The sequence below is a fragment of the Marmota monax genome, unplaced genomic scaffold (genome assembly GCF_021218885.2).
Source record: "Marmota monax isolate L192 unplaced genomic scaffold, Marmota_monax_Labrador192_F-V1.1 WCK01_AAM20220418_F8-fsc00125, whole genome shotgun sequence".
In the NCBI taxonomy this organism is placed as follows: domain Eukaryota; kingdom Metazoa; phylum Chordata; class Mammalia; order Rodentia; family Sciuridae; genus Marmota; species Marmota monax.
Genome location: NW_026695235.1, coordinates 8,446,841 through 8,470,655, shown reverse-complemented (window position 1 = coordinate 8,470,655; position 23,815 = coordinate 8,446,841). Strand labels below are relative to the sequence as shown.

The following is a 23,815-nucleotide window of genomic DNA, read 5'->3' as shown; positions in this document are numbered from 1 at the left end:
TTGAACTGTTAAGTAGTAATGATTGCAACTAACAGAAAGTTACTGGGTTTTTCTATCAGGTTTTCCTAAGAACTTCTCAATATTAAACTAAAAAATGTTTAGCACTTCTATCTTTTATGAGGTAGGTACTATTATCATTGTCCATTTTATAGATAATAACTTGCGATAGTAGCACAATGACTGTTGAATATAAAGATCATACTCCTAGAGAATGGGGATTGATAAAGTAAAAACAGAAGACAGCTGAAGCTAAGGTTAAGGTAGTAGGATTGAAACCTGTGTAGTGTTCACAGGAGATTAGTCTGCACTGCAGTTTCAAGGTCATGGGATTTGCTGTGTTTGTGAATGGGCTGAGCCTGAAAAAGTCACTTTAAAGTATTAAGATTTATGGGCCATTCCTTTCACTGACACTCCCATCCAAGTTAATAAGAATGCTGGATTTGTTTCAAATATTAGAATTGTTCACTCTTACTAAGATTAAATGAATACTCTTTTAATTTTTAGATTCAGCACCACAAGACAGTGGGCAAAGCAGAAAAGTTTCTAGGAAAAGGGTCTGCTCCAGTGATTCGGAGACCAACTCAAGGGAGATTAAGAAGTCATCCAGAGCCCGAACAGATTCTCTGAGGATGACACGAAGTACTTCGGCTATGGCTACCAGTACTGTCAGGCTCAGGGGTAATGTAGAAAATATCAGTTCAGAAAGTGTATGCACCAGAAGCAAACGGGGAAGGAAACAACCCTCTCGTCCAGCTTGTACCACAGCTAGGAAGATACTGAGTGATTGTGAGGAAGATGTACACTGTGAAGTGCCAAATGAGCAGTGTGCTTGTGACGGTGAGCCATCTGAACCTGATGCAGAAAGGAGTGCAGGAAACTTTAGTCGGTCTTTAAATGGAGACTCGGACTCTGAAGGCATTTGGAATTCAGAACACAACAGTCATATCAATAATCACAACACAAATGTACCTTCTAAGACAAAGAATTCCTCTGTTGGGTCTTCAGAAGAGGATTCAAAAAACCACGTTCCAGGGAGTGAGAACAGTAGAAAATTTTCTTCTGAGTCAACTTTTGTGCAAAAAGCAACCACAGAAAGTAATTTTGAAGAAGAATTGAATTATGGGCTACGCAGATGGAATGGCAGAAGACTCAGAACATATGGAAAGGCACCTTTCAGTAAGACGAAAGTGATTCGTGATTCACAAGCAACAGCAGAGACAGAAATAAAAAGGAAGAGACTGCATCCTGAACTGGAAAATGTGAAAAGAGTTGAAGCAACTGGGAGTACAAAGTGCAGACCTGACACCAGTCCCAAATCGACAGATCTGGGATCTCTAACGGAATCAGATGTTGACTGTACTGATAATACAAAAACCAAAAGGAGGAAAGCGAAAGGAAAAGCAAAAGTAGTTAGAAAAGGTAAAACTTTTACAACTAACGTATCTAAAACCGTAAGACGGCAAAGACAAAGCAAACGCCCTAGGTTAAATGTGGATGATAATGACTGGGAGGATTTGGACTATGCAAAATCTAAAAGAGTTCTTCGACGTTCAAAAATAAAAACGAGAAATCAGGGTAGAAGGACCGTGAGATACCACGATGGGGATGATGATAAAAGCTTAGAAAATGTGTTAGAGTACAATGATCGCACCTTATGACCTTGAGGGAGAGCCAGTTCATTTAAGGAGGAAATGGACTGGAATTGATGGTGAAAGCTGGCTGTTGAAATTATTTTTGTCTTACAATTCAGGGAATATATTTATATTTTTCTATGAAAAGTTATGAATGTGACTAAATCATGACTGTTATTTTTGTTTGCACTTGCTGGTCTTTGTAGCAGCATTTAGCACAGGTGCCAAAATATGCTTCATTTTGGGGGCAGATCTACTTTGACAGTATTTGACTACATATAGCAAGAGTTTGAAATATGTTAAACACTAGACGTCCTGGTTATCAAAACCGATGAGCATTACTTTCATGGTAGCAAGTGTCAATGCAATTATTTTCTGAATTTGTCCAGAGGTGGTAGTTTCTATTCCCTGTCCTATAGTAGAGAACAATTTCACATGACCTATGTTTACAGATTCTTCATAAATATTATGTGCATACTGACATTATAATCATGGAAAGTGTAACCATGATTAGTAGGCAAGGTACCTACCACCGCCCCCCCCCCCCCCTTCTCGCTTTCTCTGGCTACTTGAGTAGAATGCATTATACCAGATTTGGTCATTTTCATTGAAATGGTTTCCAGTTTTCTTTTTAAATTCTTTTGGGTCTTTTTTTCTTTTTAAGGAAAGTATAATCACTTTTATTTTATAAACTTGAATTTATAAAGTGCTGGTAAATTATTTTTTAATGTTTTGAGTGCATATTTTAAACCTCTAAGGCCAGAGCATAGTCATTACATTTTCTTTTAAATTGTGCACTAACAAAATGTTATGTAATTTGTCTTCTGTTGGTTTCCATCGTAAGGGATTTAACCAAAATCTTGCTCTTCCATAATCTTACTCTGAAATAGAGGAGTTTGTGTGCCTTAGATTTAGGGAAAGTATGTTCTTTAGCAATGTACAGAGCTGAAAGAGTATTTAAGTTCTATGGAGATTTCCCCATCTATATTAAAATTTTAGAGCTGAGTTTTGCTGAGTGCTGTTGTAGATGGTGTCTGTGTAAGAACAGAAGTGCTGTTCTCCAGCTCTGTTGTAGCTGACTGCTGTTAGGTGCCACCCTGTGGGTTCTTCTCTGGAGCAACTAAGTCTCTATAGTGACCTCTAGTCTACATATAAGAAACTGTCATGTTTTGTGAGAAAATGATTTTTGAATGCATTTAAAGTTGAAACTTTATCACATCATCCCAGTTACCATAGTACACTTATTTTCAAGCCAAATACTTTTACTTGATAGGTTATGCTACTCCAGACAGTGTAAGCAACCATTCCTAGAGTGTTTGTGCCTGAAATGGTTTACATTTTTAGTAGTTAAAAGGTCTGTTACAGTATTGTACCTTTTAAATGACTTATTGGCACTAATTGTGTTTGGTTTTAGACAAAATTAATCCTCTTTTTCTATGTTTCCTTGAGGTGGCAGACAGGAAAAATATCTGACTCTGGTATCAATATTAGAGAATGTTCTTAAAGTGTTCCTACTTCTTAGTTGTCCTATTCCATTTGACATAGTAGGAGGTATTTTTCTTTCTAATCTGATGCAAGGGAAGGATGATTTTGGACATTATATATATTTGTCCTATAGTAGAGAACATTTGCCTCTCATTTGGTTTAGAGACCTCTGTCACCAAAAGGATAATACTTTTCTTCAGAGCTCCTGTTAACTGTGCAGGAGAAGACAGGATGATTTTCTTTGTTGACCTGAAAAAAGTAGTGGGATGCCATTTGTATCCCTAACTTTAAGAACTGGTGATAGTCATCAGGTCCATTCATTTATTTAAACTCTTCCAAAGCTTCTCTGTTTTATATCTGTTCTCAGGGTTATAACTCCATGTTTACCATCATCTGCAAAAGGGTACCAAAAGATCCATAAATAAATATGAAATATTCATATGTACATAAATTCTTTTGTCACAACAATACATTGACAGTTTCAGCATCATTAATAGAACTGTTTTTGTTCTTTGAATTAACTGATCATTCAATGGCTGGTCAGTTAATGTAATTTTTCTTTTTGGCCAAAATGGTTAGACCCGTGGGTATAGATTTAGTATTTTGGTTTAATAGTATTTTGTTTTATCAGAAAAGGCAAGAATGATACCTGGTGACTTTAAAAGGGAGGTTGACAATGGTGGCTTCTCAACTTCTGAAGTAAATCCAAGGGCTTAAGGAGAAAAGCGTTCTTACGGGGTGTTTGGTTATGGTGCTATTCCTAAGGTTAACTTTAAATACGTAACACACTCCTAAGTACCTTTAAGGAAAATTAATAAATAATAGTTAAAATTGTTTACATTGAGCACTAGAACATGTTTGACTTTTTTCTACTTTATGCAGAATGCGCAGGGACTTAATGCACAGATGTACTTTAATGTTTAGGATTGGTCTTTATTTCTCTTGAGGAAGAGACAAAGGTGACAGCGAATGTGAACTGGTCCAGGAAGAAGTGCTGTAGCTTTCCATTGTTGCACTTGAAGTAATTTGATGGTGTATGTGAAAAAATAACTTAAAAATCTGGTTGTGTATGTCCAAAGGCCTATATGATTTTATTCATTTATGGATTTTTTTTTAAAAAAGGGTTTTGAAGTATTCAGGTTTGGTTTTTACTTCCTTTGAAAGATTAATTATACCAAGCATATTAAGAAAAAAAAGATTGCAAACATTTAAAGGTGAGGTTTAAAGGTGTTCCCCCCCCATATTCTACTTATTTCAAAAGGGCGTGTTGACAATGTGTAGTAACTTATGAATAAAAGGAAAATTTATCCCGTTTTCAGATAATTCCCAGGGTGGTCGTTCTATTTTTTTTTGTATAAGTGAAAAATCTCTTATTAAATCTTTTGTTTAATGTAGTAATCCTCAGCATGATATTACAGTTATTTCACAAGATGAAAAATTATGACAAATATATTTTCCAAATAGTAGAGAGTTGTACCTAAAAAAGGAAATTGGTTTTTAATAAGAAAATGGAGGAAAAGACTTAGTTTTAGGGAAAACAAACTTGAAAACCTACAAGCACAAATGGGAAAAGGGGTTATGAAACAAACCAATGAAAATACTGAGGACAGCACTGTCCAGACATTAAGTGTACCACAAAGCCCTCTAGACTTGGTGACATTTCACCTAGGATAACACTGGGTGCACACAACATTCCTGGTCCCTCTTCTAGCTTTTATTTTCTCTCTAGAATAATTAGAACACAGTTTATTAACTCTACTGGTATTGAACACTCTTAGGATTTTAATATCTTTTGTCAGTATAAGTTGAATTTGTGTCAACTGAAAAAAAGTAGATGTTTATTAGGAGAATGCAAAAACATTGTTAAAGGTACTTGCAACATTTTTGTTTTCCTTTCTACTCCACTGTTTTTTTTTTTCCAAGTGACTTTTTTGAATGGCTAGAAAATGGTCTTTTTGCTTTGCCCTTTTATAACAAATAACAAGCTCCATACTTCCCATCAATAGTTGGTATACTTTTCAAATTTTTGTATAGAAATTACAGTTCAATTATTCTAGTATGATGGAGCACAACAACATTGTGGAATAACTTGCTAATTATTATTTAAACTATGCTGCTAAACTGCTATTGGATATCAGGAAATAATAAAGCAGAAACCCTTTGAGTTTAAAAGTCTGTCTCTTATCTTAGTATTGGAGAATTTAAGGACCAAACCAAATAAACTGTCAAGACTAGGGAGAAAATGGAGCAATCTGAAACAAATGTAGAATCCAACTAGATTAGTAAATATTAATCCTACTTGTAGCTCAAATTGTGAATTAGGACTGAAGAGTAAAGAATATAATGGTGAGGGCTCTGTTGTCTTCTCATATTTTAAGAAATTTAAAGCTCTTGCAAATGCTGCTTAAGGATACAAGGGTATTCTCAAAATGGAGACTTTTACTAGGCTCATAATCTACAAGCTGTTTTCTAATATATTGTCAACCTGGTATCAAAATATCAAGATTCAAAATTGGTGTCTTTTCAAGGATTGTTTTTCTGGATTTGATGGTGGGTTGCGGGGAGGCAAAATATTTGGATCCTACAAATCTGCATCATTGTCTTTAAGCATGTAAGTAACCATAGACTACTTCTTTCTCAAGTATGACAAGACTGATAGTTCATTGAACTTATTTACCAGTGCTTCAGTATACTTCCCGGTCATACTTTAAGTTTTAATTTTAAGGTAAGCTGTATCATTTATTAAAACTTTTATATGGAAATCCATACTGCCAAAGGAAGAGTTAATATCATGGACTAAAGCAGCCTTATACTTTGGTTCCTTATACTTTTGGTACTTATAAATGGTTTAGAAATTACCTTTTCTGATCAGTGATTAAAAGTTGAAAGGATCTTTGATTTTTTTTTTTTTTTTTTTTTTTTAAGTATGTTCTAAGTATGGATCAGTGCTTGGGCTGCACCAACTCAGTTTACCTGAAAAACCCACTCCCACCCCCCTGTACTGAGGATTGAACCTAACAGTGTTTTACCAAATGTACACCTCCAGGGCACCATCCTCTCCCCCTTTCCTTTTTGAGATAGAGCCTTGCTCATTTCCTCTGGCTGGCCTGGAACTTGGTTGGGTTCCTCCAAGTTGAGCCTCCCCAGGCTCTGGGATTACAGGTGTGTGCCACTGTGCCTGGCTTCACCTGCAGAATTTGACCCATTTTATTATAAAAGCCTATTGAAAAAGCAAATCTTCAATTTTCACTCATAAGATTGTAGTGTTCTAAAGTAATCCATCTAAAGCAATTCATTCTAAAGTCATTGAATTTTTAGTTGACCACTAAAATGGTAAAAAGCATAACAAATGTAGCTGCCATAGTAACAAAACGGGTAGATTTTATTTTTTTTTAATCCTCTCCAAGCCAAGTGGGTCTGCAGATAGTGTAGTCAATTTTCCCTGAAGGCTTATGTTTGCCTTTCGTACTAAGTTGTGCCCCAATTTTGTCCACGGGTGATTTTGTCTTGTTAATGCAGATAAAACACACCTGCAAATTGTAGGTTTCAGCCAAGGGAACTTGAGGGGAGTGAGGAACCATGCTTGAGAGGAATTTGGTGTGGGCTTGTTTGCAACCCTGCTGCTTTGCTTTAGGAAGTGTCGTGGACTGAACACAGTTATTTACTTTTTGATAGTTTCTCCTGCCTACATGTAGTTTGAAATATTGAGATATTCTAAAAAGTTAAGCAGGTAAATATAAGGCACCTGAACATAAAGTTTAAAAGATTTAGATGATAGTTACAGTAGCCACCACAAATCTTATGGGAGTCATGACTAGTGTTGACCAATTAACTATTTTTGAGTAACGAGAAAAAACTGCTTTGTGATGTGCTATAATTATCCGTGATGAGGTGAGTAAAGTTGAAGGTTGTGTGGTACCTGTGCCCCCATTGAGTGAATTGCACGCTAACAGTGACTAAACTGGTAAGGAACCATTCGGATTAACAGAATTATTTCTGAGCCTGGACCTGACACTGCCATAATGTAGAAGTTAATATTGCAGTATTAAACTGTCTCCTAGGAAACAAATTGTTTGAAAACACTTGCTTCCACAACCATTGTCTAAAAGACTTGAGTTTACGGCATCCTTTTGGAAACTTGTGTTATGGAAAGGATGAAGGTCATTGGTAAATGCTATTTGCCTTTGAGTTTTGGGTAATTTCATTGCTTTACAAATAGAGGGCAAAGAAGAAGGCACACTTCCAGCTGGTTCTGATACAAGGCTGGCTTGGGGGAAACCGTGATTGGAACTGAAAGGTTTACCATTGTTTTGCTTTGAGAATGTCAGTGCTGTGGAAAAGTATATTTGGAAATAGGCGAGTATAGTTTTGAGTCGGGCATTTTTTTTAACCCCCGCTTTTCACCCTCAAATTTGTTTTAAATGTTCCAATTAGAAAATGCTGATCGGGCAGGGCATGTTGGTGCATACCTGTAATCCTAGCTACTTGAGAGGCTGGGGAAGGAAGATGCCAAATTCAAGGCCAACCTGAGCAACCTTGTGAGTCTCTGTCTCAAAATAATAAAAAGGCCTGGGGATGTGGCTCAGTGGTTGAGCATCCTTGGGTTTAGTTTCATCCTTGGGTTGCAGTAACAGAGAAACCCAACCAAAACAAAACTCCGAATAAACATTTTTTTAAATGTTTCTTTAGTAATCTTTGAACACTCACTTTGGGCTTATGAAAACAATTTTATCTGATTAAACATAATTGGAACATAAATATTTAAAATGTGGAAACTAAGGTTAATGTTTTGAATCAGACTGTCAGGTCTATCTCCATTTCATCACAGGACCATCTTAGAACACATTGTCACTTAGAAAGGAGTGTCCTGGTAAAACATAGATCTTTCTGCAGACGCTGTTCACAGTACTACTGTGCTTTGGCCCTCCCCAGACAGGAAGCCATGATTAGGAGAACAGCAAGATCTCAGGCACTCAAGACAGTCCTGACGTGGGACTGACAGGAAAACACAGGCAGCAGGACCTGTCGTACTGCCTTGTGCCAGATGACACTGCTACAAATGGGGTGGGTGTTCAAGCAGCATCCTCAGAAGTCTTTAAGCTTGTACCCTGGGCTGAGGATATAGCTCAGTTGGTAGAGTGCTTGCCTCACATGTACAAGGCTCTGGGTTCAATCCCCAGCACAATCACCAAAAAAAAAATTGCTTGTATCCTAACACAAATGTGACTTCTTTTTAGCCTACATTATTCTGTATATATTTCTAAAAATATTTTTCTCAAGGCGAATAAAGCACTTTATTCTCAGTAATAGAATTAACACAAGTATATTTCGGGGAAAAATTCCTCACATGGTTACTTTTCTGTCTCATGTTTTTATTATTTCATGAAACTCCCATTTTATCATCTCAGTCTTTAGAGCTACAACTTTATCAAATTGTAGTTGGTTTATACAATAGAATTCATACCTTATATACCCTTTGGCATAGTTTTTCATTTCAAGTTCAAATTTCCTTCAAGTATTTTTTTTAAAACTAATTTTAGCTTTTCCTTGAAGAATCTAAATTTTTCACATTTGTGGATATGAAATAAACATTAAAGTAATTAGCATTTATCATGTTCCTAAATTGTCAGTATAGATGTTTCATCACCCGTCAAAAAAGAAAGCAAGTCGGGAGCGTGGTGCAGATCTGCAATCCCAGAGGCTCACGAAGCTGAGGCAGGAGGATCACAAATTCAAAGCCCACTTCAGTGAGGCCCTAAGCAACTTAGGGAGGCCCTGTCTCTAAAGTTTAAAAAAGGGGTGGGAGTGTCTGGGGATGTGGCTCAGTGGTTAAGTGCCCTTGGGTTCAATTCCTGGTACCAATTTTTTTTTTTTTTTTTAAACAGGATTTTATGCTATTTAACTGAATATATTGTTGGGAATGAACCAATAAGCCAGTTGTCAACATGCAAATGGGTGCAGGTAGTTGAGTGACATTAGTACATCTTTATCCTGTTAAACTACACATTTCACCTTAATTTTGCTATACATATTTTAAACCTTTTATGGCCCGTTTACATTGTAGCATTTAACTGATGCTTACGTTAAGAATTCATTTTGAATATAGGGTTGATTTACTGGAATAACAACAGTTCATAATCTAGACATTTCTAAAAGTTGCTCAAAGGTTGAAAACACTGCACTTTATTTTCTTGCAGAGTCACCTAGAGGTGATGAGAAGGGCATGCTTGTTCAGAGAATGTCGACTACCTGCTAACAGGCTAAGGTGCCTGGGGCCTTACACTGAACAAAACATGCTGTCTTTAAAAATGAAATTACACTGAAAAAGCATGAGAACCATTCGTTTCATGAGAAAAAGGGATGAGTGAGTGAGTGTGTGTGTGTGTGTGTGTGTGTCTGCTGTCTCAAGGTTGCTGTGAGTGAAATATCTCTAAACCCAATGTGGGAGAACTCCTCAGGGTCTTAGAGAAAGCACAATAGTAAGACCCATTTCACACACAGTAAATGGAAGCATTTTTGCTGTAAGGGCAAAGGGCCTGTTCCTCATGATGTTTGCTATGGGAACATGGCAATTCAGAGCAAAAGATTTTACCTGTACTCATCTGCCCTTTCTTCAGCTTGTTGACATGAGGGCAAACGTCTCCATAAGAGGAAAAACTAAGGAAGTTGGTAGGTAGTATTCACTTCTACAGAATAATAGTGTTACTTGATATTACCTGACCAAACAGCTCTTATTTTCTAGACTTAGTAGTGAAGAGAAAAATACCATAGAGCCTTACAGAAGTTTTGTGGATGTAAGATAGTTGTGTTATTTTAGTGATTTAAAGCCTGTCCTTATTGACTGCTCAAGGCCTGGAAACTTCACTAGCTTGCCAACATATAAGGCCTAAAATTCAGAGGCTAATATCAGATTCACATAAGATATGCCAAAGGAACACTAATGCCCTAGAAAAATATTAGACTAGTTTTTAAAGTATGAAAAATCAAAATTTGAGACCCCAGCAAAAATAAGATTTGAGCTCACCTCAGTTTGCTATGTGTGGAGTAGCAAATACGATCTGCAGCCACCCTCTGAACACCTCTGGGGTCTGGGTGAGGGGCTGCCCTCTCCAGGGAGCTTGGCTTTTTTGGGGTATGGCCAATTCCTTCACAAGTTCTAGCTCGTTTATAATAGCATTTCCTCGAAAAGGAAGCCTTCCACTGTCCCTTAAACTTGGTGAGGTTTCATAGCACCCTGCACTGGTAAGTTCCTTAAAGCAATTATATATGTGTAATTATTTTTAGGATCTTTATCATAACCTTCTGGAACATATCTAGGTCAGAAAATATTTGAATTACTGAAGATTTAATTCCAGCTATGTAAAATGTTGCAATATTTGAAAAATCTAGGGTTAAAGCCACACTTCAGTTACATAAAATTAGTGTAAGATTTTTTTCATCCACCATTTACCAATTTTAACAATTTTTGGAGTAAATTCTGATCTGCAAGGAGAACCTTAAGGACCTTGACCACAGAACTGATGTGTTGCTGTCATATATATAGTTACGACGGCTTTTCTTGTTTAGATTCTAGGGAAATTATTTCTATTGAGTATTTTAAAGTAGTTTAATGGAGAATTAGAAATGATAGCAAAAAAAAAACACATGGTCTTATTTTTTTAAATCTGGATTTTAAAGAGGGTTTTTATGTGAGTGGCTTTATGATGCTAAATGTATTATTAACCTCTTGCAAGTCTGCTATTGTATTGACAGTCTCCTTAGATGCAGAGAAGGAAAATATAAAGTTATATTTGTCAAAATTGGAAGTCTTAAAATTCATTGTTTAGGAACGTAAGTGTTGAGGAATGTAGTAGTAAAATCTTGTGTTACAAGATTTTTGCATTTACATGACCTTTCACTCATTTTTCAGAATCTGTTCCTAGAGACAGAGAACCCCAAACAAAAATGCGAACATGTATGCATAATCAGAAGGATGCAGTGCAAATGCCTAGTGAAACTCTGAAAGCAAAAATGGTACCTGAGAAAGTTCCCCGCAGATGTGCTACTGTTGCTGCAAATAAAATAAAGATAATGAGTAATCTAAAGGAAACGATTTCAGGACCAGAAAATATCTGGATTAGGAAGAGTAGCAGAAAACTGCCCCATCGAAATGCTTCTGCTGCGGCTAAGAAAAAGTTACTGAATGTTTATAAAGAGGATGATACAACCATAAATTCTGAAAGTGAAAAAGAGCTAGAAGATACTAATAGCAAAGTGATTTTTTTTAGGCGGTTCAGATCCTGGAAAGAAAAAGCACAATAGTGACTGAGAATGTAGAAGTGGTATCTGAAAACAAGCAGGGGCCTCCCTGAAGCCGGCAGTTGCATTCTGCTCTAAGCCCTAAAGCTAATCCCTTCTTGGCATCTTTTGAGGAATTTCCTAAAAGCCATACTCCAGTGGGCGGAGTGGGAGGAAGGTTTCCTTCCAGCCAGCCCTTGAACTAACACATTATACAGGGGGGTCTGATGAGGAAGCAGATTGTGGAGTCTGTAGTTTGAGAGGTGGAAAGAAAAGGCAATGGGCCTGCCTTAAGAGTGAGGCTCCTTAACAGAGAACAAGGTCCTTAAAACCTGACTCCTTGAAGGAAGAAAATGGGAAGTGGACAGGATATGTAGGAAGGATGGAAAATAAATTTTTCAACACCTCAACCTGACGCTAATTTTAAGATTTTTTTTTTCATTTGAATATAAAAATTCCGGCCACCATGATTATGGTGTCATTACTGAAACTGGAAAAATATAAAGGTTCATTTTCAAAGTAAAGTGCTGGTGAGCCTATTTGTCTTTTGAGTGAAGCAAAAACTTCAACTAGATCTAATTCCTAAATTTCACATCCAAAGGTCAAAAACAAAAGTTGCAGAAGGGGATTTAATGCTGAAGTTCTGAAGCAGCGTTGGAAATAGGCAGATAGAGGAAATCCATTGATGTCTTATTTTGTTTAAAACTTTGGGATTCATACTGAATGATGACCACTTGGTATGACTAATTCAGGGAATATATATTTTTCTATGAAAGCTCTGAAGTGACTATCACTTTTCCTTGTTTCATGTAGCAGCAAAAATTAAGAGGCAGGCTTGGTTTTAATCAGAAAATAGTAAAGCTTAAGATCAAAGCAGTCATATTTTTAGATTATAGAGTGAAATATCACCTTTATCCTCAGCAACTTAAGAGTTGGAAGTTGAACAATGGGAAAACTTATTACAATCTCATCACAAACTTTTATGGCAGCATGTCTGGCTTATATCTTTGTGGCCTTTGCTAGGATTAGAAAATCTGATCATGGTACTACAAAAATTTTATTTGTAATGGGGCTTAATTTATTAATAGGTATTTGATCACTGGATTAAATGAATGTACTGTCAAATCTTTTTAACTTAGATGTTGTTTTCTCATTTAAAAATATCTGTGAATATCAGTATATAATTTGCATGTGTAATTGAAAAAAGTAAAATGTAGAAATCTAGGAGTTTCTATTTTTAAGACTAATGCTTATTTTATTTATTTGGTTATACAGATCGACAGAGTGTTTAGATTACTTGAGAAATTTGTGGCTGCATGTCTGTTTTTAAAAAGGCTTTGGGTTTTTCAGTGTAAGCCAGAATATTCTAACCTACAATGTGTCCTTTGTTCTTTTTCTAGTATACTTTAATTTTAGATACTGAGCTCCAAAATCTTGTTATTTAAAATAGTGAGAAAGGGAAGAATTCCTAATAAACTGCTATTTTTAGGTGCATGGGATTTAACTTTTGAGCTTTAATGAAATGTTAAAACTTATTTCCCAGTCCAAAATTTACATTAATTTCAAATTTCTTATTTGGTATATTATATCCTCAAAAAGTGCCATAAAATGAAAATATTTAAGTCTCAGTGAAGACTATTATGCAAAATTTTTAACAATTCAAATGTGAGAATTAAGTTTTGAGTTTGTAATCTTCTCTGGTTTTTGTCAGTATCTGAGATTGTATGGTCATCCTTTCATAATGGAATTCCTTTTCCAATTTAGTATTTAATTTAAACGTATATTTGCCTTTTTATAAGTGCTTGGTCTGTTTATTGTAATTGCATGAAATAAGCATTTGTTTGAAACTTAACATTCTTGTAAAACTTTGAGATGTATGCAGAATTTAAATCATAGCCAAATGTGTTATCATTATTCTATAATAACTTTAGTCAGATTGTCAGAAAAGGTTTCTTCATAATGTAATATCAAATGATGAAAAATCAAGTTGAATATCTTACTTGTAAAATGACAATTACTTAACAAAAGGACTAAGAAAGTGATGCCCAAACAACCTTTTTATCTGCAATTCACTCATACTAGACCGACTAATGCAGGAGTCCTCATGTTTTAAAATGTTATATTGGTAATCTTGTATATTCTTTCTCATAGATGATACCCAAGGTTTCCTAAGCTTGCGGCTAGCAGCTTGGTCTGTTTACTCTTAAGTGTTCACATATTTTATTTCCCCCTTGATGTGTAAAATTGCTGTAGACATTTTATGTAAGTGATCTTTTTGTTTTCCCACATCTTAAGATGTTTCTGGCAACTTGGAGATATTTTGGGCCACTCTCAAAAGACTCCCCCAATGTATCACCATTGTGACTATTCACTGAAAAAGTTCCAAGATGCAGGCAGTGACATCCATTTCAACACAACTAAATCCAGGATCTGTCTTTTGCGTTTCATTGTAGTAATGGATTCAGCCAAGAGTTGTCCCCTTTTCTCTCGCTTGGAACAGTGCTCTGTGAGCTTTGTCTTCCAGCACAAGCTAATAAAGAACCAATTCAATACCTAACAGTGAAAGGCTATTTAAGATGAAAAAAAATAGGAGGCCAAGTTTTAAAAACTATTTTTGCATTCTCATAAAATGTTTTTTAGGTCGGTTTGACAGTCATCAGCTTTTGAATGCGAATTCCTAAGCCAGAGTAAAGGTCACATTTCTACAACACCACGAAGCACTGTATTTCTTCCTGCCCGCTGTCCCGGGCCTCCTCGCCGCTGCCCGCTGGGGCGACCAGGTGTGGAGCAGAGCTCAGTAAGCCGTTTCACTCCACCGCTCTTACTGGAGGGGAAGGGGAAGGCCCTGGAGGAAGGAAAAGCATGCGGGCCAGGATCTTGCTGAAGCACTTCCCGCAGAGGACGGAACCGTTACCTGTGTGACCGGAGACCCTCCGCGGGCTCCGCCGACGGACTCACTTCCTGCCCCTCTAGCCCGCCGTCCTCCAGACTCGGTCTCCCCGCGTGGTTAAGGCAGTGGAAGGAAAACGCTCGGGGCTTCCGCTGCCTGCGGGTACTAAGTGGTGCGCGTGGGCGGTACAGGGGGCGTGGCTACGTGCACGGGCGGTACTAAGGCGTGGCTGAGCGGGGAGGGGGGCCGCCGCGCTAGGGGTGTGCCCACGCGTAGAGCAGTGCGGGGGGCGTGGTCGCTCGGAGGTGCGCGTGCGCCGTCCCGCGGCGCCGCGGTTGTGCGGGCTGTCGGTCCCTTGGAGGCCATGGCAGCCACTTTCTTTGGAGAGGTGGTGAAGGCGCCGTGCCGAGCCGGGACGGAGGAGGAGGAGGAGGAGGAGGAGGAGGCGGGACGGAGGGAGACCCCCGAGGACCGGGAGGTCCGGCGGCAGCTGGCGCGGAAGAGGTGAGGCGGCGGCGCGGGCGGCGCGGGGGTGGGGAGCGCGCTGGCCCGCGCCGCGAGGGGCTGGCGGGGCGCGGCCGGCTGTGCCCGCCCGGCTGCCCGGCCCGCTGCCCGGCCCGCTGAGCCTGCGCGCGCCCCGGGGGCTTTTCCTCCTCCCACGCTCCAGCCGGCCTTGCGTGGGTGGCAGGTGCGCGCTCTTTTCAACCATTATTCCCCACATGGAGATGGGAGAACGCGAAGGACCCCGGAGGCCCGCACTCAGGTCAGCTCAGCGCCCACGGAGACTTCCCCTCCTGCCGCCCCCGGAGGGAGCACGGTCTGGGTACGGCCTGCACCCTGCAGAATGCGTCTCAAAATAGAGACTTAGGTCTCTTATAGTCTGCAGTTAGTAGTGGTGTTCCATATCGTCTCATATACCTAGTTCGGTCAGACTGAGATTTTCCGGTGGGTTTGGGTACATCGGTCTCCTGACCAGGTCCACGCCTTACACTTAGAGGGCTCATTTCGTTTGGAGCGGTCCACCTTCCCTTTTACTCCTGTAGAGAGCTCTGGATTTGTCTGGTTGCTCCTCCTGGAGGCATTTCACACGTGTGCTCATCACCTGCATCTCCTGCAAAAGAATGTTCACTTTGGAACTTGGATCAGATAGATTCACATTCTTTAGCGAGAGTGCTTTGAAGTGGTGCGGTGGTACTTTCTGTTTCTTGTTGCATACTGCCCAGTTTTTTTCACTTTTAGGGATGCCAAGATTGATCAGGGGGTCAGATGGACATGAAGCTTGCTTGCAGTAGTTTTGTCTTGTTGATTATCAGTGCCTGAATCTGCTCTTTCTTTAGGATTCTAATTATATTCTTTATAGATTGCAAGTGTCAATTTTACCGGTTAGTAAAGGCACTTCAATCATACATATAATGTTGTTTTTTCAAAGTAGAATACTGACTGTGTTTAAGCTGTTTTGGTTTCATCTTGTTTCTTGTGTTAGGGAGGTGCGGCTTCTTCGAAGACAGACAAAAACATCCCTGGAAGTTTCTCTGCTAGAAAAATATCCTTGTTCCAAGTTTATAATTGCTATAGGAAATAATGCAGTAGGTAAGTGAAAAATGCAGAAGACTAGAGGTTTTGTTGAAAGAAAAAATACAAAGTTACTTCTTTCCATTCTAAAAGACTTCAAAGGTTAGTTACTTAAAAGAGAAAAGTCTTGGTAGAGTAACTTTGTTTCTGAGAGGGGATAAATACATCACCTGTTCATGTGTACTATCTTCTAAAAATGGAAATAAAAAATAAGATTTAAAGGAAATATTTGTGTCTTCAGGAACTTAAAGCTCAAGGAACTGTTTCTGGTGTGTTGTAGCCAGGTTTACTTAAATGTTTTTGAGTTAACAGGCTTTTGAAAACATAATGAGAACTCTAAAAATAACAGTGATCACTAGCTCTTTTGAGCAATTAAGTTCCAGTGTCTTTGTGTTGATTCACTTGGTGAGTTAAAGGTAGAAAAGTGTAAAGTTCATCTAGAACAGTGTCTGTACAAGACCTGTACACAAAGACCTTTATAATTTTAGGGGAGTTACAGGTATTGGGGGCATTTGGGAACCCCATTAAGATCCCTTGCCATATAATGCATCCCTGGGACTTTCAGAGCATAGTAAGTACATAGTAAGTGACTCTGACTCATTATATGAAGTTCTGGTCTCACATTTTTAGGGGAGTGTTACCCTGGGAGTCTGTGTGTAAGCCTGTCTTGTCCCTTCCTGGCTGTAGTCTTGTCTTACTCAGTGTGGCCTTTCGTGAAGCCCTGGCTGCCTCCTGCAGAGTGGTGGCATTAGATGGTCTTGAGGACTTTTTCAGCTCTGAAATTCTAGAGTAATCTCAGCTTTTTAGAGAATACAGCATGCAAGGCTAAGCACTAACTTGTGTGAATTGTTCTCTTACAGCATTTTTGTCATCGTTTGTTATGAATTCAGGTGTCTGGGAAGAAGTTGGTTGTGCTAAACTCTGGAATGAATGGTGTAGAACAGTGGACACCACACACCTGTCCCCTTCAGAGTCTTTTTGTGTGTTTTATCACCTAAAATCAAATCCCTTGGTATGTGGGACTTAACTTGTATGTTTAAAAGTTAGTTATTTAAGCATCACAGAGTCTTTGCTGTTAGTGTACCCCAGAATCTAACAGGCATATCACTGAACTGCTCTCTAAGTGCATTCTTTATTCTGATACCAGTTATTAGTAATGGCTTAACTCTTATTAAATTTTAGAGAAGTAAATGGGCCAGTAGTAGAGTCAGGAAGATAAATGTTTGTGTTATCTTTCTGTCACTGTAACAAACATGTGAGATCTATCAGCGGGGGTTTTGGAGTTCCAGTACATGATCAGACAGACACATTCCTTTAAGACCTCTGATTGGGGTATTGGGAGCACCAGGCATAGCAAAGCTGCTTACCTCATGACCAGGAAGCAAAAGAGAAGAGGGGGAAGACCAAGTGTCACCTTCAAGGCTACCCCCATGACCTGAAGACCTCCTACTAGGCCCCCCTCTCTTCAGGTTTCCACCACCTCCCAGTAGTGCCAAGCTGATGCAGACTTTGGCAGATGTAGCAACTTTAGGAAACATATGGGTCTTTCGCAGACATTCCACATCTAGAGTACAGCAGTGTTCAGTTGGTATTCACATGATATGTATATGGTGGCAGTTTGGGTGTGCATAAAATGTATTTATCTTGAAAAGAAACTTTGAATTTTATTTTTCAGGTCTTTGTCTGTCAATGTAGTTGCTATGTTGCTGAAGATCAGCAGTATCAGTGGCTGGAAAAGGTAAGAGAGAAATGAGACCTGTGAATTTTTAGACTACAGAAGTTGCTGTTTTTTAAGGTTCAATGTCTTTTCATTTAAACTTACGCAGGAAAGGATTTTGTGTGTATTTTCTCAAATAAAAAACACTCTCTCCAGGCTCAAATATGACATCTGTTTTTCTAAGCATTAGATGTGAATAAATTTGTCTTCATTTTGCTGGAAAATTGTGCACATAGTTTTTGAGTGAAGAGTTGAACTCATCTAGAAATTTTAGAGGAAACCATAATTTTTGGCAATTACGTTTTATAGTCCGAATACCCCTTATCTAAAATGTTTGGGACAGAAGGGAGGGGATTCAGGTCTAAACATATATTTATTAATGTTTCAAATACATCTTATATGCATAGTCTGAAGATAACTATACAGTGTTTTTTTATAACTTTCAGTATGAAACAAATTCTTGGTGTAGAATTTTCCTCTTGTTTTATGTAGGTGCTCAAAAGTTTTTGGATTTTGAAGCATTTCAGATTTTAGATTTAGGAATGCTCAATGAATGTATATATATTTTTCATATATGTATCTTTATCTGTTTGTTTATTTTATGTACCAGGGATTGAACCCAAGGGTGCTTTACCACTGAGCCACATCCCCAGCCTCCCCACTTCTTTCTTTTTAAATATTTTATTAGTTGTTGGTAGACCTTTATTTATTTTTATGTGCTGAGAATCAAACCCAGTGCCTCACACATGCCAGGCAAGCACTCTACCACTGAGCCACAACCCCAGCCTCTCCCCACCCCTTTTTTATATTTCATTTAGAGACAAAATATTGCTAAGTTGTTTAGGGCCTTGCTAAGTTGCTGAGGCTAACTTTGAACTCGTGATCCTCATGCCTCAGTCTCTATGCTGCTGGGATTACAGGCATACGCCGCCATACACAGCATGTATCTTTATTTTGTGTGTTGTATATGTGTGTGATACTGAGAATTGAACCTAGGAGCTCTCTCTCTCTCTCTCTCTCTTTTTTTTTAATGTTTATTATCACGTGTAGTTAGTTTCCTTTTTTTTTTTTAATTTAAGAACCTAGGAGCTCTCTATCACTGAGTTACATCTCCAGCCCTAGTGAGCCAGGGGTTGCCGAGGCTAGCCTTGAACTTGCCATCCTCTAGCCTTAGATTGTTGAGTAACTGGGGTTGTAGGGGTGCACCACCATACCCAGCTTATTTTTATTTTTAATAGACACAAAATAGTACTTATTAATGGGCTGCACTGTGATATTTCAGTACAGGTGTATTGACCAGATGAGGGTCAGTGGGATGTCTTCATCCTCATCATTCATCATTTCTTTTTTTTACCTGTATTTGTAAATAAAGTAGGCCCTTCAGTCCTTATGTGAAATTCTTAGCAACATCTCAGCTTAAATCTCAGTGTATTTAACACTGGTATTAAAATTAAATAGAAATAAGAATTTCATTTTCTACTTTAAACCAGCTGGCTTACTTAGAGAAGCTTTTGCTTTAAGTTAGTAAATGCATTTTATTAGAAGAAAAGTTGTTTAAAAAGATCTGTGAACTATCTTATATTCAGTGTACATATGTGTATCTTTCTGGGTAAGAGGGTCAGAGCTTAGAATATTAGGAAATTAGTGTTTTATTTACATTTTTTAATTATGTAGGGTGATTATTATTTCAAAAATACTTAATTTTTACACGGTGACAGATGAACATTCTAGACTTGAAAAAACATAAAAATTATGCATTTCTAAAACAAATTTTTTTTCCTTAGGGGTATTCTTTGGGTCACTTTGTTATTTTGGTCAAATCATCCTGATAATAAAACAGTTCATAAGTATTTTAGGCTCAGACTTTTAAGTATTCTATGAAGGAAAATAAATTGGGCCTGTGAATAATGTTATTTTTCTTAAACGGGATGTACCTTGAAACAAACTTACATTGTGTTGACTTTTTTTTGCATTTATTTACAAAGTTGTGATATAATGAAATTAGTTGTATGAATTATGACACTTAATATAAAATCTTCAGTGCTTTTATTACTAATGGAAATAGCTGTTTTTTTCACAGGATATTTTTATTATTATTATTTTTTTTGGTACTAGGGATCGAACCCAGGGCCTTGTGCATGCAAAGCAAGCACTCTACCAACTGAGCTATATCCCCAGCCCCACAGAATATTTTTAAACAAGTATGGTAACATAAAAACTACTCTTTTCTTTAAAAAATAGTTGCTTGCTTTTTTTGTGTCACCATAGATTTTATTAGAAGGTAGAAGGATTCTTGTAGATCTACTAGATCTTCTCTTCAAATCATGGAAGAGGACTTTGAGTTCTAGAGCCCTTGAAACTCGCCCCAATTCTAGTAACTGAAAAGTGAATTTAGTAAGAGCCATTTTCCAAGTGTTATTGGGAGTAGGTGAGGGACGGGCTGGCTGTGGGATATGCTCTTGGGACCGGCTTGCTCAGGTGGTGGTCCTGTGGCAGCTGCTCCGGCATTGTCCATTCATGGTTGTTTACTACGCATCAGTCTCTTAAGTAGGTGATACTGCCCTGAGTTAAGGGACAGGAAAGTGCCATGAGGAGGAGTGCCAACCAGAGTGCCCAGAGCAAACCCAGGCTGGGGCAGGGAAGCCTGTTCTGTTACCCAGGGCGCAGTGCGCCCCTGCGAGACGTGCAGCTGCTGCCCGCACTGCTGGGAGAGTAGCTGGAGCAGTGTTTCCAATCCCTCACACAGTTACCCTTGTTTAATTTTAAATCAATTTTGTGTCAGGTTTTTGGCTCTTGTCCAAGGAGGAACATGCAGGTAACTATTCTCACATGTCGACATGTTACTGACTATAAAACCTCAGAATCTACTGGCAGCCTTCCTTCTCCTTTCCTGAAAGCACTAAAAACACAGAATTTCAAGGACACTGCCTGTTGCTCACTGCTAGAACAGCCGAACATCATCCATGATCTTCCTGCTGCAGGTGATACCAAAATCCATATTTACATTTCATCTTACTGCTAATTATTATTTTCACTATTAGAAATCTTTATGAGGTTAATTTTTTGATGATCAAAATCAATATATTGCTATTAATCCTCAGTGTCTGTACTTGTTAGTATACTTGGTTTGCGTTTTAAAAATTTCTAGACACACTTATGAGAGCAGCTCAAATGGCTTAATTGCTCTGCCTCAGCTTTAGTTTCTTTTTGGTCTTTGGCGACTCAGAATGCAAGCCAATGTTAGTTGTAAATTGTATGAAAATTTGGTAAAGTACATTTTAATTATCAAAATAGAAAGAGAAGTTTGATAGTTACTTTAATGTGTGTTGCTTAATATTTTTATCACTGTAATTATATTTTGCTGTCTTAAGAAATAGATTGCCATTTACTTTTCAGTAGTGTATCTTTTATTGTATGTTACTAATTGTTCTTTGTTAAGTATATTGAATAAAGGAAAAACATTTTTTCCCCCTTGTTAAGTTTATTAGAGTGAAGAGGACTAACTTGGTAGTAGTATGCATCATGGTATTCGTTTGTTACATGTAACTTGCTTTGTTTATTATAGTGACTGAAATTTCAACCTTTTAACTACTTAAAATTGAGCAGTATGTTTAGGAAATGCAAAATAAAGATAATATTTGCAAAAGCAAAAGATTATTAGGAAAATAAGTTGATTTTTGAAAGAAAATATCCATTAGAATTGATTTAGTAGAGCAGTAAATGTCTTGATTCAAAGACTTTTTAAAGCAGCCTTTATTATTTAATGGTGGTTAATTTTAAAACTATATACTAGAAAACTTAAGTGGTTTTCCTTTGTTCACAGTCCTCAGTTACTGTCAGGTGTGGAAAATCCCTGCCATTCTGTATTTGTGTTACACTGAGGTGATGACGTTAGACCTCATTACTGTGGAAGCTTTCAAGCCCATACTTTCTTCCAAAAGCTTGAAAGGCCTGGCTAAGGTAAGTGTCACTCACCTGACCACCAGCTGACACACTAGCTGAGTGTAGGGGCAGTGCAGACCCGGGGCAGTACTCAGAGAGCCTATCTTCCCGCTCTGGCCACCTTCTCTTCTGGATTTACTTCTATAACTTGAAGAGCATTTTGCTCTTATATATAGACCAGTGCGTTGCCCTTACATCCTACGTGTCTCTGGGGCTGGAGAAGTCTCTGTAACTCATTTGGAAGGTTGTAATTTTAAGTATAGTATCAATAGTATTCACCTGATTTTGAGGGGATGGGATATGTGAAGATGTTAGAATTATTAATGAACCTTTGTCCCCCCCCTTAGGTCTGTGGGCTCATTTACTGGAAAAATACATATCAGAACACGTACACAGCAACATTTGTCTAGCATTTCAGGCAGCTTTGGGCCTCCCCAGCGTTCTCTTCAGGGATTTATGGAGAGCCACAGTGTCTGGTTTAAGAAGTACTTCAAGGGAGAGGGGTTGTCCCAGCATCGTTGGTGGCCTGTTTTGTTCTGAGTAGCCATCAGGGCTCCACTCACCGCAGGTTATGCTGGAGTGGCCGTCTCAGCTCTCCTAAGTTAGTGTCCTCCTCAGCAGCTTGTGGTACGGGAACACGTTTTTCCATTTTGGCGTCCCTGGGTTGCCACATACCTGGCCTGTAGAAGGAAGCCCTCAATGACCCCCTGTTGATTGGTGGAGAGTCAAGCTGCAGAGCCCTGACGTGGTCTACTTCAAGCACATCTTCCCAGTTAGTGGAGTCAGGGTTAAGTTTTCAGACAAGTTGAATTCTTCTGGGTTTCGTGTCTTTCCAAGGGCGTGCGGGTCCTCGTGCTGGCTGCTGTGGTCTGTGACCGGCTCTGCCCACTTGTTTAGAGAGCAATTCTCTGGGGCTGTTTTGTTCCCTGCTAGGGACTCTGCTCCCCATACAGGAGCTTAACATAAATGTGCAGATTTGTTCTGAGCAGCGTAAGTCATCTGTCAAATAGGATTGAGGAGTACAATTTGAAGGGGAAATTTAAAGACCTTTTTAACATTTCCTGTCTTCCTTTGAAGATACCAGTCTGGGGAAGGTCAGGTGGTCGCTGTGAAGAGTACTCCTACCAACGACCCATGAGGTCGCCTGAGTTAGTGCATGGTTTCTGCTGTCCACTCCCAGTGGGGTTTGTTCAACAGTTGTTAACAGGGGTTAGCTACAGCCCCCACTCTCTGGCACCACTGTAGGGCTTTAGAGCTGAGGCAGCTCCCGGCCGCGAGGGGTGCTGGTCAGGAGTACTGGGAAAGCCTCTCACAGAGGAAGTGGCCCCACAGTTGGCTATGAAAGCTGGATGGGCCTTAGTGGGGAGCAGTGGGGTGTGGGAAGAGGACAGGTTGGGTGCCAGAGGGCTGTGGTGGACAGGGAGAGTGGTGGGGTGAAGAGGCCCGGTACGCTTCGAGGCCTGGGCCAGGGAAGGACTCTCTAGGCTTTCGCCTTCTTGAGCACTGTCCCTGGGGGAGAGGTGCTGGAAGGCACTGCTTCTGCTGCACAGCACCTTCTCACGACTTCTCGAGAGCGTCAGGCTGGGTGTGCATGTTGCCTCTCACTGAAAAGCTGTCTTGACATCTTTTTCTCTTCTTCCAGAACATTCCACAGGGCACAGAGATACTGAAGAAATTGATGACAACAAATGAGATTCAGAGTAACATTTATACGTGATCCCAAAGATCGTTCTGTGATGTCTCCCACGTTGTCTCTATCTATAGCCCACCCCAGGGTCCAGAAGCATCCATTCCTTCCAGGGGAGCAGCGAGCACTGCTTTGAGGGCTGCTCTGGGGGTGCTGTATTTTGAGGGTGTTAAAACAGAATAAACTTCAAAAAAAGTTAATTGTAGTTTTAATTTCTTCTTTATGGTGATACTGTTCAAAACTAAAATAAATAGACATTCTTCTTTATCCACTAGGTGGGAGTATTGTTTTACTTGAAACTTTAATGGCAGAGTTTTGAAAAGCTGCAGAAAGCAGGTTCTATTAATATGAGCATGTAGTTAGGTACAAAAAATCTGAAAGTTGATGAATCGCTGCTGACGATTTGCTGGGGAGGCGGGTACTGGGGATTGAACCCAGAGGACCTTTACCACTGAGTTACATACCCAGCCCTTTTTAAAATTAAAAAAATATTTAAGACAGGTCTCACTAAGTTGCTTAGGGCCTCACTTAGTTGCTGGGGCTGGCCTCAAACTTGCCATCCTTCTGCCTCAGCCTCCTGAGCTGCTGGGATTATAGGAGTGTGCCACAGTGCC

General features: G+C 39.1%; 2 protein-coding genes across 5 annotated transcripts in view; both read left to right on the top strand.

The window, feature by feature from the left end:
* Positions 1-14,374, top strand: part of Brwd1 (bromodomain and WD repeat domain containing 1) — a 117,005-nt gene extending 102,631 nt beyond the window's left edge. For 2 of the 3 annotated variants that reach the window (XM_046439200.2, XM_046439199.2), the window contains 2 exons: positions 505-1,419; positions 11,026-13,950. In XM_046439200.2, coding sequence (XP_046295156.1) covers positions 505-1,419; positions 11,026-11,417 — 1,307 coding nt within the window. In that variant the 3' untranslated portion in view covers positions 11,418-13,950. Of the gene's footprint in view, positions 1-504; positions 1,420-11,025; positions 13,951-14,033 lie in introns of those variants that run through there. The other variant, XM_046439201.2, reaches the window with a different exon arrangement.
* Positions 14,375-14,632: 258 nt separating this feature from the next.
* Positions 14,633-23,401, top strand: Psmg1 (proteasome assembly chaperone 1). 2 transcript variants are annotated; one of them, XM_046439202.1, is made up of 7 exons: positions 14,633-14,787; positions 15,767-15,873; positions 16,716-16,867; positions 17,531-17,593; positions 20,355-20,553; positions 21,396-21,532; positions 23,157-23,401. In XM_046439202.1, the coding sequence occupies exons 1-7, from the start codon at positions 14,648-14,650 to the stop codon at positions 23,229-23,231; spliced, it is 873 nt and encodes a 290-aa protein (XP_046295158.1). In that variant the 5' UTR covers positions 14,633-14,647; the 3' UTR covers positions 23,232-23,401. The 2 variants fall into 2 exon arrangements, with proteins under 2 accessions (XP_046295158.1, XP_058433248.1); XM_058577265.1 differs by lacking the exon at positions 14,633-14,787 and adding an exon at positions 15,027-15,046.
* Positions 23,402-23,815: the final 414 nt, after the last annotated feature.

What these genes read in the sequence shown, in the direction of transcription:
- Psmg1 (XM_046439202.1), top strand. Translation starts at nt 14,648, where the DNA reads ATGGCAGCCACTTTCTTTGGAGAGGTGGTGAAGGCGCCGTGCCGAGCC. An exon ending in TATAGGAAATAATGCAGTAG is followed by an intron (nt 15,874 to 16,715) that starts GTAAGTGAAAAA and finishes GTTCTCTTACAG; the next exon opens with CATTTTTGTCATCGTTTGTT. An exon ending in GCTTGAAAGGCCTGGCTAAG is followed by an intron (nt 21,533 to 23,156) that starts GTAAGTGTCACT and finishes CTCTTCTTCCAG; the next exon opens with AACATTCCACAGGGCACAGA.